This window comes from Amblyraja radiata, chromosome 34, assembly GCF_010909765.2.
Source record: "Amblyraja radiata isolate CabotCenter1 chromosome 34, sAmbRad1.1.pri, whole genome shotgun sequence".
Classification (NCBI taxonomy): Eukaryota; Metazoa; Chordata; class Chondrichthyes; order Rajiformes; family Rajidae; genus Amblyraja; species Amblyraja radiata.
Genome location: NC_045989.1, coordinates 7,829,448 through 7,844,043, shown reverse-complemented (window position 1 = coordinate 7,844,043; position 14,596 = coordinate 7,829,448). Strand labels below are relative to the sequence as shown.

The 14,596-nt window shown below is 49.0% G+C and overlaps 1 protein-coding gene across 4 annotated transcripts in view; it reads left to right on the top strand.

Moving 5' to 3' along the window:
- Positions 1-313: 313 nt before the first annotated feature.
- The window catches only part of st8sia2 (ST8 alpha-N-acetyl-neuraminide alpha-2,8-sialyltransferase 2), a 37,104-nt gene continuing 22,821 nt past the window's right edge, over positions 314-14,596 (top strand). Inside the window, exons 1-2 of one of the 4 annotated variants that reach the window (XM_033050153.1) lie at positions 314-918; positions 9,023-9,085. In XM_033050153.1, coding sequence (XP_032906044.1) covers positions 821-918; positions 9,023-9,085 — 161 coding nt within the window. In that variant the 5' untranslated portion in view covers positions 314-820. Of the gene's footprint in view, positions 919-1,974; positions 2,193-3,035; positions 3,076-9,019; positions 9,086-14,596 lie in introns of those variants that run through there. The other 3 variants (XM_033050151.1, XM_033050154.1, XM_033050155.1) reach the window with 3 other exon arrangements.

Genomic DNA, 14,596 nt, shown 5'->3' with positions numbered 1-14,596 from the left:
CGGTAAAGAGCAGGCTGCCGTTACAACAGTGAGAGGGGGAGAGGAGAGGAGGAGAGGAGGAGAAGGGAAGAGGCGAGGAAGAGAGAGGAGAGGGAGAGAGGAGAGGGGGGGAGAGGTGAGGGAGAGAGGAAGGGAAGAGAGGAGGGGAGAGAGGACGGGAGGGGAGAGAGAGGAGAGGGGAGAGGAGAGGTGGGAGAGAGAGAGAGGGGAGGGGGGAGAGGGGAGGGAGAGGAGAGGAGGGGAGAGAGGCGGGGGGAAGAGAGGAGGGGGAGAGGAGAGGAGGGGAGGGGAGAGAGGAGAGAAGATAGGGAGAGAGGAGAGGGGGAGAGCTGGTGAAACACACAGTGGGTGAAACAGAGAGAGAGGGCGTGAGAGGGGAAGCCGTGAAACGCGCACACACACACACAATGGGTGAGACAAACACACACAGATAACAAGTGAGCCACACACACAGGCAAGGATCGAGGCACACACACACACACACACCACGTATGAGGAGTGAGACGGACAAACAGAGAGGGAGAGAGAGAACCGGTAAAACACACAGAGACTAGGAGAGACACAGACACACACGTCGGTGAATGAGAGAGGGTGGGGGTAAACACAGAGACAAGGACACACACATACAGCGGCGCAACGGAGAGAGAGCCGGTAAACACACAGAGACAAGGAGTGAGACACGACAGTGGTGAAGCAGAGAGAGCGCCCTGGTCCACACACAGGGGGGGGGGGGCGAGAGTTGGGGAGGGGGTGAAGGTGGCAGCAACTTGCGGCCAGTGTAGTTACTGGGGCAGGACCGCCTGACAGCCAGCGACACACAATGCGCCTGGGATTCACCACTTGGCTCTTCGGACTCCTCACTCTGCTGGCGATCCTTCTCATCCTGGCCGATATCTCCGAGGTGGAGATGGAATTCGGGTAAAAGCTCTTTGTATATCGAGTGTCGAGGAGCCGGGCTTCATGCTGGCGCCGCCGCTCATTCATTCATTGCCGTGCAGGAATGTGAGATTTCACCCGGACTTGCAGATTCAGGTTCCTGCTGCAATTCTACAGTCAGTCCCCATGTCTGTTTGTAAACGCTGATTCCACTTACTTTAATGTTCAATGTGTGGGGAGAGGGGGGGGGGGGGGGGGGTATTGTTAATGTTCGCTCTCCTTAACTGATTCGACTTTGTGACAGGGTCTGGATTTATTCCTGTCTTGCTCAGCCCCCCCCCCCCCCCCATAACCCGGCAAATAAAGCCCGCTCTCTCTTTCTTTTCACTCTTTCCACTCCCTTCATTCTCAGCCTCTCCTCCATTCTCTTTGTTTCACCCCCCCCCCCCCAATCTGACCCTGTCTTCCATGTTTCACCCCCCGCCCCCGCAATTAAACTGCATCCCTGTCTCTCTCCCTCTCTGCCCCCTACCTGCCTCCATCAGTCTATCTCTCTGTCTCTGTCTGTCTCTCCCTGTCTCTCTCTTTCTCCATATACATATTTCTGTCACAGTTTCTCTCTCCTTCTCTCTCTCCCTATCTGACCATCTTTCCTCTGATTGTCCACTCTTTATTTCCTTTTATTTTCTTCTGTCTATCTCCTTGTGTGTGTTTGTGTCTGTGTATGTGAATGTATCTGTTTTGTGTGTGTCGGTGTCTGCTTTGTCCTTCCGCACACCTTTCATTCGTCTGTTCTTTGTACCTCTTCATATCTCCAGTTTCCCTTTCGCCTGACTCCCAGTCTGAGGAAGGGTCTCCACCCGAAACGTCACCCATTCCTTCCCTCCAGAGATGCTGCCTGGCCCGCTGAGTTACTCCAGCATTTTGTGCCTATCTTCGGTTTAAACGTCACCCATTCCTTCCTACACATGCTACCTGACCCGCTGAGTTACTCCAGCGTTTTGTGCCTATCTTCGGTTTAAACCAGCATCTGCAGTTCCTTCCTACACATGCTACCTGACCCGCTGAGTTACTCCAGCGTTTGGTGCCTGTCTGTTTCTGTGTGTGTGTTGTCTGAACATATCCCCACCTTTACTTATCACTACCAATTCACCAGTATCACCCTAATTGCAATGTCCCACCATTACTGTGTATACAATGGGACTTTTCAGTGTGACCCACTGCCACATGTTTATTCTTGCCATCTGATCTGTGCAAGCTCAGAACAAATTATAAGGGGAAGCAGTAAGGATGAGCAGGAGCCTTGATCATCACAGGTACAGCTGAACCACATATAATTATCCCTTCCCCTCTGAGAGTATTTTCATGTTATTTCTTGTTATTACCAGTTTTTGTATCCTATTTTAAAGTACAGTCGCAGAGTTGATGACTTAGGTACACAAAAATGCTAGAGAAACTCAGCGGGTGCAGCAGCATTTATGGAGCGAAGGAAATAGGTGACGTTTCGGGCCGAAACCTTAAGTAATTTCACTGTCCATTTAAAAAGGATTTGCCTGACTGTAACATATATCCTATATATTATATATGTAGGAAGGAACTTCAGATGCTGGTTTGAATCGAAGATGGACACAAAATGCTGGAGTAACTCAGCGGGACAGGCAGCATCTCTGGAGAGAAGGAATGGGCGATTTTTCAAACCGAAACGTCACCCATTCCTTGTCCCCCGAGATGCTGCCTGTCCCGTTGAGTTACTCCAGCGTTTTGTGTCTATGCTATGTGTGATATGTTTTTTTTTTCACATTTGATTGCTCTGTCTTCTATCCTTTTCAAAATCCCTGCACTGCCTCGCCCTGTCCGAGTGGTTTTCCCCTGTCAGAAGACATCGCCCTCATTCCCTCTCCATCTCCAACTCTGGGCCCCAGCCCATACCCTGTTACACAAACTGATCTTAATTCCCCACTCTTCCACTCTTAGAATCTCCCTCCTGTCTTCCAGAAGAGATGTTCACTCTCACTTCAATGCAAAAAGCTCCATGACACACTTACAAAGCAGACCAGTGGACCATTGTGTCACTATTTATTCCTCTGTCTCGATAGAAACATCTGATATCCTGAGGGATCTCGTCGGGATCTGAAGAAGGGTCTTGACACGAAACGTCACCTATTCCTTTTCTCCAGAGATGCTGCTTGACCTGCTGAGGTACTCCAGCTTTTTGTGTCTATCCTGAAGGATCTCGATTAGGGTGGATACAGAGAGGAGGCACAAGAGACTGCAGATGCTGGAAACTAAAACAAAACACAAAATGCTGGAGAAACTCAGTGGGTCAGGGAAGAAATGGGCAGGTGATGTTTGGGGTCAGGATCCTTCTCCAGACAGAGAGGATCTTTTCTGGAACTATGCCTCACTGTTTAAAAATGTCTTTTTAAAATATTAGCTCAACCTGTGTAGGATCACAACCAATTCCTTTAAAGCCTGGCCCGCTGAGTTATTCCACCATTTTGTGTCTATCTTCGGTGTAAACCAGCATCTGCACTCACTTCCTACATATGGGGTTGATATGTTGAGTCATTATTTAATGCCCATCCTTACTTGCCCTTGAGCGGTGGTGATGAGATTCCTTCTTCAACCAATGCCTTTACCATTGAAGACATATTTGAGATGACTCGTTGGGTCATGAGCCTAAGGAGCTCTTTTCCAGAGATGGTGGAAGGAGTGTTGTTGCAGATTTCTAAGTCTATGGTAGATAGATTCTTGATACACAAAGGGTTAAAAGGTTCCCAGGGAAGGCAGGGAATCACAGTCGGACCAGCCCCCTTCTTCTTGAATGGCATATTTGAGGACATCGGTTTAAGGTGAGGGGGGGAAAGATTTAATAGGAACCTGAGGGGCAACTTCAGGTTTGGAGGGATATTGCGAGTGGAGACCACAACATCTGAGAAGGCTGCAGCAGGGGGAGCCTCTTCAGCCGTCGCAAGACCCACAAAAAGGACCCATCAACAGCACGGGCAGCATGGTGGCGCAGCGGTAGAGTTGCCGATTTACAGCGCCAGAGATCCAGGCTCGATCCTGACTACGGGTACTTTGTACATTCACCCTGTGACCACGTGGGTTTTCTCTGAGATCTTCGCTTTCCTCACACACTCTAAAGACATGCTTGTTTGTAGATTAATTGGTTTGGTATAAGTGTAAATGTGTGTAAGATAGTGTAAGTGTGCGGGGATCGCTGGTCGGTGCGGACACGGTGGGTCGAAGGGCCCGTTTCTGTGCAGTATCTCTAAACTAGAGGGAAGGTTTATATTTTATGATTCATGAAGATTTATATGACTTCAAGAAATCACCGATGTTGATGATGAATTGGCTTGATGATCACAGTGCCGTAGGCAAATGAAATGGATTTTACACATATTTAACTGTAAATATCCTCATTGTATTTATCTGAGGAAATGTCCCTGCCTTCGCTGGGAGAAGCCACTGAAGGCTCTCTCAGTTCTACACATCAAGTCTACTTTGTTTTCTGGGTAGGAATGAACTGCTGATGCTGGTTTACACCGAAGATAGACACAAAATGCTGGAGTAACAGCGAGTCAGGCAGCAGCTCTGGAGAAAAGGAATTGGTGATGTTTCAGGTTGCAAGCCCACACCAGAGTGCCTGGGTAAACAGGCTTTGTTTGATGTGCAATAGATTGAGTGAGTTGTATAACCCCTCTTTCCAGTCTACAAGCAATTGACTGGCATGATGTTGTTGATCTATACCATATTATAAAACTCGACACACTCTAAGAAGTACTTAATTGGCTGCAGAACGCTATGGGCGGCAAGGTGGAGCAGCGGTAGAGTTACTGCCTTAAGGGCCTGTCCCACTTTCCCGAGTTATTCACAAATTCTCCCGACTTTTCAAACTCGCAGAATGTTCGTAACGAGGCCGTAGGAGTCTGTGGATATAGCGTAGCGGCTCGTTATGCCAGCCGTAGGTACTCGGGACATCAGGTAAGTCGGGACGTTTTTTCGGCCTGATGAAAAATGTTCACGAGTAAAAAAATAGCCCCGAGTACCTACTGCTGGCATAACGAGCCGCTACGATATATCCACGGACTCCTACGGACTTGTTACGAACATTCTGCGAGTTTGAAATCTCTGGTGAATTCGTGAATAACTCTGGAAAGTGGGACAGGCCCTTTACTGCACTTACAGTGCCAGAGACCCAGGTTTGATCCCGACTACGGGTGCTGTCTGTACGGAGTTAGTACGTTCTCCCCATGACCTGCGTGTGTTTTTTCCGAGATCTTCGGTTTCCTCCCACACTCCAAAGACGTACAGGTTTGTAGGTTAATTGGCTTGGTATTAATATAAATTGTCCCTAGTGTGTGTAGGATAGTGCCAATGTGCGGGGATCGCTGGTCGGCACGGACTCGGTGGGCCGAAGGGCCTGTTTCCACACTATATCTCCAAACTAAACTAAACATTCTGAAAGGGAACACAGTCTCTTTTCATTAAGTCCCAGATTCAGTGCTGGTGTGGTGGTGGTTTTAGCTGGGGCATCAGCTGCAGCCGAGAGCATCCTACTCTCAATGCACAAAGATTTCCATTGAGTCGCAGCCACAACACAACCAGGGGAAACTCCTGAGAGAACGAGACCAGCACCTGCAGTCGATCCACCTGGGACTTCACCTCAGCTCATTCCTCTCCCACATCTCCCAGCTTACTACCCGAGTTACCAGGCCAGATGCTCCATCCAGTTTCATGATTACATCACCGGGAGTATCAGTAGTACTATTGGTAGTAAGCAAAGCAAATGCAATTTTAGCATTTATTTCGAGACAACTTGAATATGAATGCAGAGATGTAATGCTGAGCTTCATAAGGTACTTGTCAGACCGCAGTTGGAGAGGGTCCAGGGGAGGTTCACGAGAATGATCCCAGGAATAACTGGGTTAATATATGATGAGCGTTTGACGGCACTGGGCCTGTACTCGCTGGAGTTTAGAAGGATGAGGGGAGAGGGGACCTCATTGAAACTTACCGGATAGTGAAAGGCCTGGATTGAGTGGATGTGGAGAGGATGTTTCTACTAGTGGGAGAGTCTAGGACCAGAGGGTGCTGCCTCAGTATAAAAGGTTGTACCTTTAGAAAGGAGATGAAGAGGAATTTCTTTAGTCAGAAAGTGGTGAATGAATCCGTGGAATTCATTGACACAGACTGCGGTGGAGGCCAAGTCATTGGATATTTTTAAAGCAGAGACTGACAGATTCTTGATTCGTTATGGAATTCTCTGCCTCAGAGGGCGGCGGAGGCCGGTTCTCTGGATGCTTTCAAGAGAGAGCTAGATAGGGCTCTTAAAGATAGCGGAGTCAGGGGATATGGGGAGAAGGCAGGAACAGGGTACTGATTGGGGATGATCAGCCATGATCACATTGAATGGCGGTATTGGCTCGAAGGGCCGAATGGCCTAATCCTGCACCTATTGTCTATTGTCTATTGTCTATTGTAAGGGTATCAGGGGTTATGGGGAGAAGGCAGAATTTGGTTGAGAGGGAAAGATAGATCAGCCATGGTTGAACAGCAGAGTAGACTTGATGGGCCGAATGGCTTAATTCAGTTCCTATGACTTATGAACATAGGAACAATATGCAAGCGGGAGAGAAGGTGTTTGTCAGAATGCACTTGGCAAGTACCAGCTTCCACAGGCCATCAGTGGTCATGAAGGCAAACCCCGTCAACCCTGCAACAACACACTTTGATTCGTATTATTATTCCCATATTTTAGTTTTTAGATTAACAGATACAGCATGGAAACAGGCCCTTCGGCCCACCGAGACTATGCCATCCAACGATTGCCCGTTCACAATGTTTTTATGCTATCCCACTCTCTCATCCACTCCCTACACACCGGGAGCAATTTACAGAGGGCCAATTAATCTACAAACCCACGCGTCTTTGGGATGTGGGAGGAAGCTCACACAGTCACAGGGAAAACGTGCAAACTCCACACAGCCGGCACCTGACGTCAGGACTGTACCCGGGTCTCTGGCACTGTGAGGCAGCATCTCTGCTAAATCTGCCGCCACTGTGCCATATCCCCCGCAGATTTCACCACTCGCCCACACACCAGGGGAAATTTATAATTGCCAATTGATCTACTGACCTGCAGTCCATGGGACACGGGAGGTAACCAGGGCAAGCAGCAGCAAATCACAAGGTCACTGGAAGAACGTGCAAACTACACACATATGACACTGGAGGTCAGGACTCAAATTGTTGCTGGAGTTGTCGTACAGAAACTCTAGCAGCTGCATCAACGGAGGAGAACTAGTTGTTGGGCAGCACGGTGGCCCAGCGGTAGAGTTGCTGCCTTACAGCATCAGAGACACAGGTTCGATCCTGACTACGGTTGCTGTCTGTACGGAGTTTGCACGTGGTCCCCGTGACCTGAGTGGGTTGTCCCCGGGTGCACAATTGCCTCCCACATTCCAAAGACGTACAGGTTTGTAGATTGTTTAAGAAGGAACTGCAGATGCTGGAAAATCGAAGGTAGACAAAAATGCTGGAGAAACTTAGCGGGTGCAGCAGCATCTATGGAGCAAAGGAAATAGGCAACGTTTCGGGCCGAAACCCATTCATTGGCTTGGTATAATTGTAAATTGTCCCGAGTGTGTGTAGGATAGTGCTAGCGAATGGGGATCGCTGGTCGGCGCAGGCTCAGTGGGCCTAAAGGCCTGTTTCCATGCTGTATCTCTAAACTAAAACTATAGTTGTGATGGGGGATGGGATGTGGTTGTTTTCCTTGTCACAAAGGAGAGAGACTGCAGGGTGATTTGATTGAAGTGTTGGCAACATGAGAGCAGCTAAAAACATCGAATTAAATAACAAAGAACATGTTTATCAAATAATTAGAAATACTCAACGAAAGTGAAGTCATTTTAACAGCTAATTTCCACTTGGCCTCTGAACACAAAGCCCCGCACAAATCATTTTAATCAGCAGAAGCTGGGGTGGCACAGTGGCGTAATGGTAGAGTTGCTGCCTCACAGCATTAGAGACCCAGGTTCAATCCTGACTGTGGGTGCTGTCTGTACGGAGTTTGCACGTTCTCTCCGTGAGCGCGTGGGTTTTCTCCGGGTGCTCCGGTTTCCTCCCACACTCCAAATACGTGCAGGCTTGTAGATTAATTGGCATCGGTAAAATTGTAAATTGTCCCCAGTGTGTAGAAACATAGAAACATAGAAATTAGGTGCAGGACATTTCTGCACCGCCATTCAATATGATCATGGCTGATCATCCAACTCAGTATCCCATACCTGCCTTCTCTCCATACCCTCTGATCCCCTTAGCCACAAGGGCCACATCTAACTCCCTCTTAAATATAGCCAATGAACTGGCCTCGACTACCCTCTGTGGCAGAGAGTTCCAGAGATTCACCACTCTCTGTGTGAAAAAAGTTCTTCTCATCTCGGTTTTAAAGGACTTCCCCCTTATCCTTAAGCTGTGACCCCTTGTCCTGTGGGGTAGTGTTAGTGTGCGGGGATCGCTGGTCAGCGTGGACTCGGTGGGCTGAAGGGCCTGTTTCCGTGCTGTATCTCCGAACTAAAAAGTAAACCACTCCAAACTAGACTGGAATATAAAAGCAGAATCTCTAATGAGACACCTTGGAGAGCTGAGGTTCCAAAGCAGGGATGTAATGCTGAGGGTTTAAGAAGGAACTGCAGATGCTGGAAAATCGAAGGTTTTCAAAAATGCTGGAGAAACTCAGCGGGTGCAGCAGCATCTATGCCCGAAACGTTGCCTATTTCCTTCGCTCCATAGATGCTGCTGCACCCGCTGAGTTTCTCCAGCATTTATGTAATGCTGAGGCACTGGTCAGACCGCATTTGGAGTATTTTGAACAGTTTTGGCACTGGTGGGAAAAATGGCTGCACACCAGAGTAGGGGGCTGGGGTTAGAGCTTAGGAAGGGTGATGATGTGGCGTTACTTCACAATTGGAGAATTCAATATCCATACTTTTGGGTTGTAAACTATCCAAGTGGAATATGAGGTGGATATTCTCTCATATGAGTTATTTTCTCATGTTGGAAGCTCAGAATATAATCTTTCTTGGAGGAGTCATTGTTGAGTATCTCTTCACGAATTTTGCCCTTTCGTTTCCAGCAGGTTTTCAGAGGGAAGGAGACCCATGAAGACAGCCAAGGAGATGCCCCAGGACAAGTGTTGTAGGTGTGTAACTCATCTTTCTATGCTGCTCATTAGGAGAGTATTACTGTCTGAGGGGAAGTCACAATGAAAGTACCCTTCCAGATAAGGCTCAGATTTTCCACTCGCTTCATGGCAGGTTAATGGCCTCAGTTAGTGAGCATCCCATGTGTCATAGAAACATAGAACATAGGTGCAGGAGTAGGCCATTCGGCCCTTCGAGCCATTCAATATGATCATAGCTGATCATCCAAAATCAGTACACCATTCCTGCTTTTTCTCCATATCCCTTGATTCTGTTAGCCCTAAGAGCTAAATCTAACTCTCTCTTGAAAGCATCCAGTGAATTGACCTCCACTGCCTTCTGTGGCAGAGAATTCCACAGATACAGTTGCCATTCTCTGGTCTACAGCTGGACCTTCCCCACCAGAAACAAATCGGAAGAAAAGACTAAAGCCAGACACAAAGTGCTAGAGTAACTCAGCGGGTCAGGCAGCATCTCTGGAGAAAAGAAATAGGTGATGATTCTGGTCGGACACTTCTTCAGAGCTCTGAGGAGTGTTGTAGAGCAGAGGGATCTAGGAGTGCAGGTGCATGGTTCCTTGAAGGTGGAGTCGTAAGTAGATAGGGTGGTCAAAAAGGCTTTTGGCAGATTGGCCTTCACCAGTCAGGGTATTGAGTATAAAAGTTGGGAGGTCATGTTGCAGTTGTATAAGACATTGGTGAGGGTGTATTTAGAGTATCGTGTTCAGTTCTGGGCACCGTGTTATAGGAAAGATGTTGTCAAGCTGGAAAGGGTACTGAGAAGATTTACAAGGATGTTGCCAGGACTAGAGGGTCTGAGCTATAGGGAAAGGTTGAGAAGGTTGGGACTCTATTCCTTGGGGCGCAGGAGGATGAAGGGTGATCTTATAGAGATGTATAAGATCACGAGAGGAATAGATCGGGTGGATGCACAGAGTCTCTTGCCCAGAGTAGGGGAATCAAGAACTAGAGGTCATAGTTTTAAGGTGAGGAGGGGGTGAAATTAATGAAAACCTGATGGTGACTCTTTTACACAAAGGGTGGTGGGTGTATGGAACGCGTAGCCGGAGGAGGTAGTTGAGGCAGGGACTGTCAGAATATTTTACGAACATTTAAACAGGTACATGGATAGGTTAAGTTTAGAGGGATATGGGCCAAACGCAGGCATGTGGGACTGGTGAAGGTGGGACATGTTGGTCTGTGTGGGCAAGATGGGCTGAAGGGCCTGTTTCCACGCTGTATGACTCTAATAAATCTAATAAGAGTCAACCACATTTTTGTGCATCTGGTGTTGGTATAGACCACACTGGGTAAGCATGACTGATTTCACTCTCTGAAGGGAATCAGTGAACCTAATGGGAATTTGCAAAATAGCTGCAGCTTCTCATGGTCTCCATCACTTACACCAGCTTTCTCCGTTTAATTAATAGCTTGTTCATTTACTGTCTGGCATCAAACAGGTTATTAGCCCTGAACTGAGGACTACTCCTGCAAAATGCCCACTGTATTACTGCACAACACATGCGGAGCCACACAGGGTTGGTAACTATTGGAGCAGCACCGTGGCGCAGTGGTAGAGTTGCTGCCTTACAGCGCCAGAGACCCGGGGTTCGATCCTGACTACGGGTTCCATCTGTACGGAGTTTGTACGTTCTCCCCGTGACCTGCGTGGTTTTTTTTAACGGGATCTCTGGTTTCCTCCCACACTCCAAAGACGTACAGGTTTGTAGGTTAATTGGCTTGGTAAAATTGTAAATTGTCCTTAGTGTGTGTAGGATAGTGTTAGTGTGCGGGGGTTGCTGGTCGGCGCAGTGCTGGTGGGCAGAAATGCCTGGATCCATACTGTATCTCTAAACTAAACTGAACATTGCCCAAGAGCGTGAGGAATGTCGGAGAGAGAGGAGCATGGTGTAACATTGTCCCCGGCAGCTAGCCTGACTGAGGTGTCGGTTTCAATGTTGCCCGAGGAAAGCACTCGTTTTGACAGCTGAAATGATCACCAGCTGCTAAGTCTATTCACTCAGTGCGGAGTATATACTCCCAGCCTCCAGCATTGTTTTAATAGCAGTTCTATTACTGCTCAGAGAGACGGGCTCACTGTGGGTAAAATCCACTGCAATTGTTCTCCTCTCCCTTGGTTTGACTTTCTTGCATGCAGTCTATTGATTAGCAGCCTGGATGCCTTGAAAATGCATTCAAGCCCATGGTCCCTGGAATTATTCACCAGCCGGTTTAGAGATACAGCGAGGAAACAGGCCCTTCGGCCCACTGAGTCCGTGCCGACCAGAGGTCCCCGCACACTTATACTATCCTACACACACTAGGGACAATTTTACATTTATCATAATCATAATCATCATAAATATACTTTATTAGCCAAGTATGTTTTGCAATATACGAGGAATTTGATTTGCCATAGTCATACCAATAAAAGCAACAAGACATCCAAAATACACTTTAACATAAACATCCACCACAGTGACTCCTCCACATTCCTCTCTGTGATGGAAGGCAGAAAAAAAAGTTCAATTTTCTTCCCTTCTTTCTTCTCCCGCGGTCGGGGGTCTCGAGCCTTCCGTTGACGGGACAAGCTTGGCTCCCGTAGCCGGCAGTCGGGGCGATCAAGCTCCTGCATCGGGGGGGATCTCAGCTGCCCCGCGCCGGGCGATCAGACCGCTGTGCCACCGTGCCACCCCAGGTGTTGCTTAAAGTTGGCACAAATATTCCTTGAACTTGTACACATCAGGGCAGGGAGATTAACATCAGGATCAGATCACAGCTCCTGGGGAAAAACACAAAATGCTGAAGTAACTCAGCAGTTCAGGCAGCATCTCTGGGGAACATGGATAGGTGATGTTTTGGGTCCGGACCCTACTTCAGACTGATTACAGAGAGATGCGGGGGTTGAGGAGCATAGTCGGTCCAAATGATATAACGGGACCCGAGGAAGCATGGTAATAGGTTCTGGGAGCAGAATTGGGCCATTCCGCCCATCAAGTCTATTCCGTCATTCAATCATGGCTGATCTATCTTTCCCTCTCAACCCCATCAATCTCCGCCTTGAAAATACCCACTGACTTGGCTTCCACAGCCATCCATGGCAATGAATTCCACAGATTCACCACCCTCTGACTGAAGAAATTCCTCCTCATCTCTTTTCTAAAGGTACACCCTTTAATTCTGAGGCTATGACCTCACTAGTGGAAACATCCTCTCCGCATCCATTCTATCCAGGCCTTTCACTATTCGGTAAGTTTCAATGAGGTGCCCCCTCATCCGCCTAACCTGTAGTGAATACAGGCAGAGACCCATCAAACGCTCAACACTCAAACCTGGGATCATTCTTGTAAATAGGCACAAAATGCTGGGATAACTCAGCAGGACAGGCAGCATTCCTGGAGAGAAGGAATGGGTGACGTTTCAAGTTGAGACCCTTCTTCAGGCTGACGGGTCACGGTGGCGCAGCGGTAGATTCGATGCCTTGCAGCTAATGCAGCGCAGGAGACCTGGGTTGGATCCCGACTACGGGCGCTGTCTGTACGGAGTTTGTACGTTCTCCCCGTGACCTGCATGGGGTTTCTCCAAGATCCCACAGATGTACAGGTTTGTAGGTTAATTGGCTTGATAAATGTAAACATTTCCCGAGTGGGTGTAGGATGGTGTTAATGTGCAGGGATCGCTGGTCGGCACGGATCCGGTGGGCCGAAGGGCCTGTTTCCGCACTGTTTCTAAATTAAACTAAACTAAAGGTGCAGTAAAAAAACGTTAGGTACACAAAAATGCTGGAGAAACTCAGCGGGTGCAGCAGCATCTATGGAGCGAAGGAAATAGGTAACGTTTCGGGCCGAAACCCTTCTTCAGACTGATAGGGGGTGGCGGGGAGAAGGAAAGAAAAAGGAGGAGGAGGCGCCCGAGGGCTGGGGGATGGGAGGAGACAGCCCGAGGGCTGAGGAAGGGGAGGAGACAGCAAGGGCTAACAAAATTGGGAGAATTCGATGTTCATGCCCGCAGGATACAGACTCCCCAAGCGAAATATGAGGTGCTGTTCCTCCAATTTCCGGTGTTGCTCACTCTGGCAATGGAGGAGACCCAGGACAGAGAGGTCGGATTGGGAATGGGAGGGGGGGTTGAAATGCTGAGCCACCGGGAGGTCAGGTAGGTTCTTGTGGACCGAGCGGAGGTGTTCGGCGAAGCGATCGCCCAACCTCCGCTTAGTCTCACCGATGTAGATCAGCTGACATCTAGAGCAGCGGATGCAGTAGATGAGGTTGGAGGAGATACAGGTGAACTTCTGTCGCACCTGGAATGACTGAATGGAGTCGAGGGGGGAGGTAAAGGGACAGGTGTTGCATTTCTTGCGGTTGCAACGGAAAGTGCCCGGGGAGGGGGTGGTACGGGAGGGAAGGGAAGGGAAGAATTGACAAGGGAGTTGCGGAGGGAGCGGTCTTTGCGGAAGGCAGACATGGGGGGAGATGGGAAGATGTGGCGAGTGGTGGGGTCACGTTGGAGGTGGCGGAAACGACGGAGGATTATTTGTTGTATGTGACGGCTGGTGGGGTGAAAGGTGAGGACTAGGGGGACTCTGCCCTTGTTGCGAGTGGGGGGATGGGGAGAGAGAGCAGTGTTGCGGGGTATGGAAGAGACCCTGGTGCGAGCCTCATCTATGGTGGCGGAGGGTAAAAAAACGTTGTGTGCTAACCATTCAGTGGGAAGACTATACATGATTACACTACTGAAGTGTGGATGGCCGTTGGCTCGCTAGAAGCTCATCCGCCCTTTGACAGGTCTTGTTTTTGGTCCTGCTGGGGGTCCACAGCCCCCTCCTCACCTGGCAAACCAGGTGGGGGAGACGGTTTAGTCGCCGACTATCCGACCATGGAGCAGGTAGCGCGGGATTACATGGTACCCATGGCGGGGGGGGGGGGGGGGGGGACCTCTCCCCGACCTGACCTGACCAGCGCCAAGCACTGCCATCAAACCCCAAGCTGCAAGGGAATGTGCATTGATGCTGGCCCCTCATCCAGAAATTATACCTCCTGCTCCCATCAATCAGACAGACTCCCTGTGGAATACTCACAGATAAACTGGTAGCAAAACCTTATTTGGATGTGTAACTCCACTCTTCCAGCTGCAAGAGCTTCAGTCACGACCCCGGCGTGTGACAGAATAATTGGACTCTTTATTTGGACAACGTGCTTTATTTTTAAGGTCAGGGAAAGTGCGATGTCCAGGCTCGTGCTGCCTCATCTTTCCTCTAGTCCAGGCACATCAGCCCAGTTAGTCGAGAGTCAAGAGTGTCTTTGAGTCTTAGAGTCACACAGCGTGGAAACAGGCCCTTCGGCCCAAGTTGCCCACACCGACCAACATGTCCCAGCTACACTAGTCCCACCTGCATTTGACCCATATCCCTCTAAACCAATCCTATCCATTTACCTGTCTACATTGCGATAATACTTGCCTCAACTACCTCCTCTAGCAGCTCGTTCCATATACCCGCCGCCCTTTGTATAA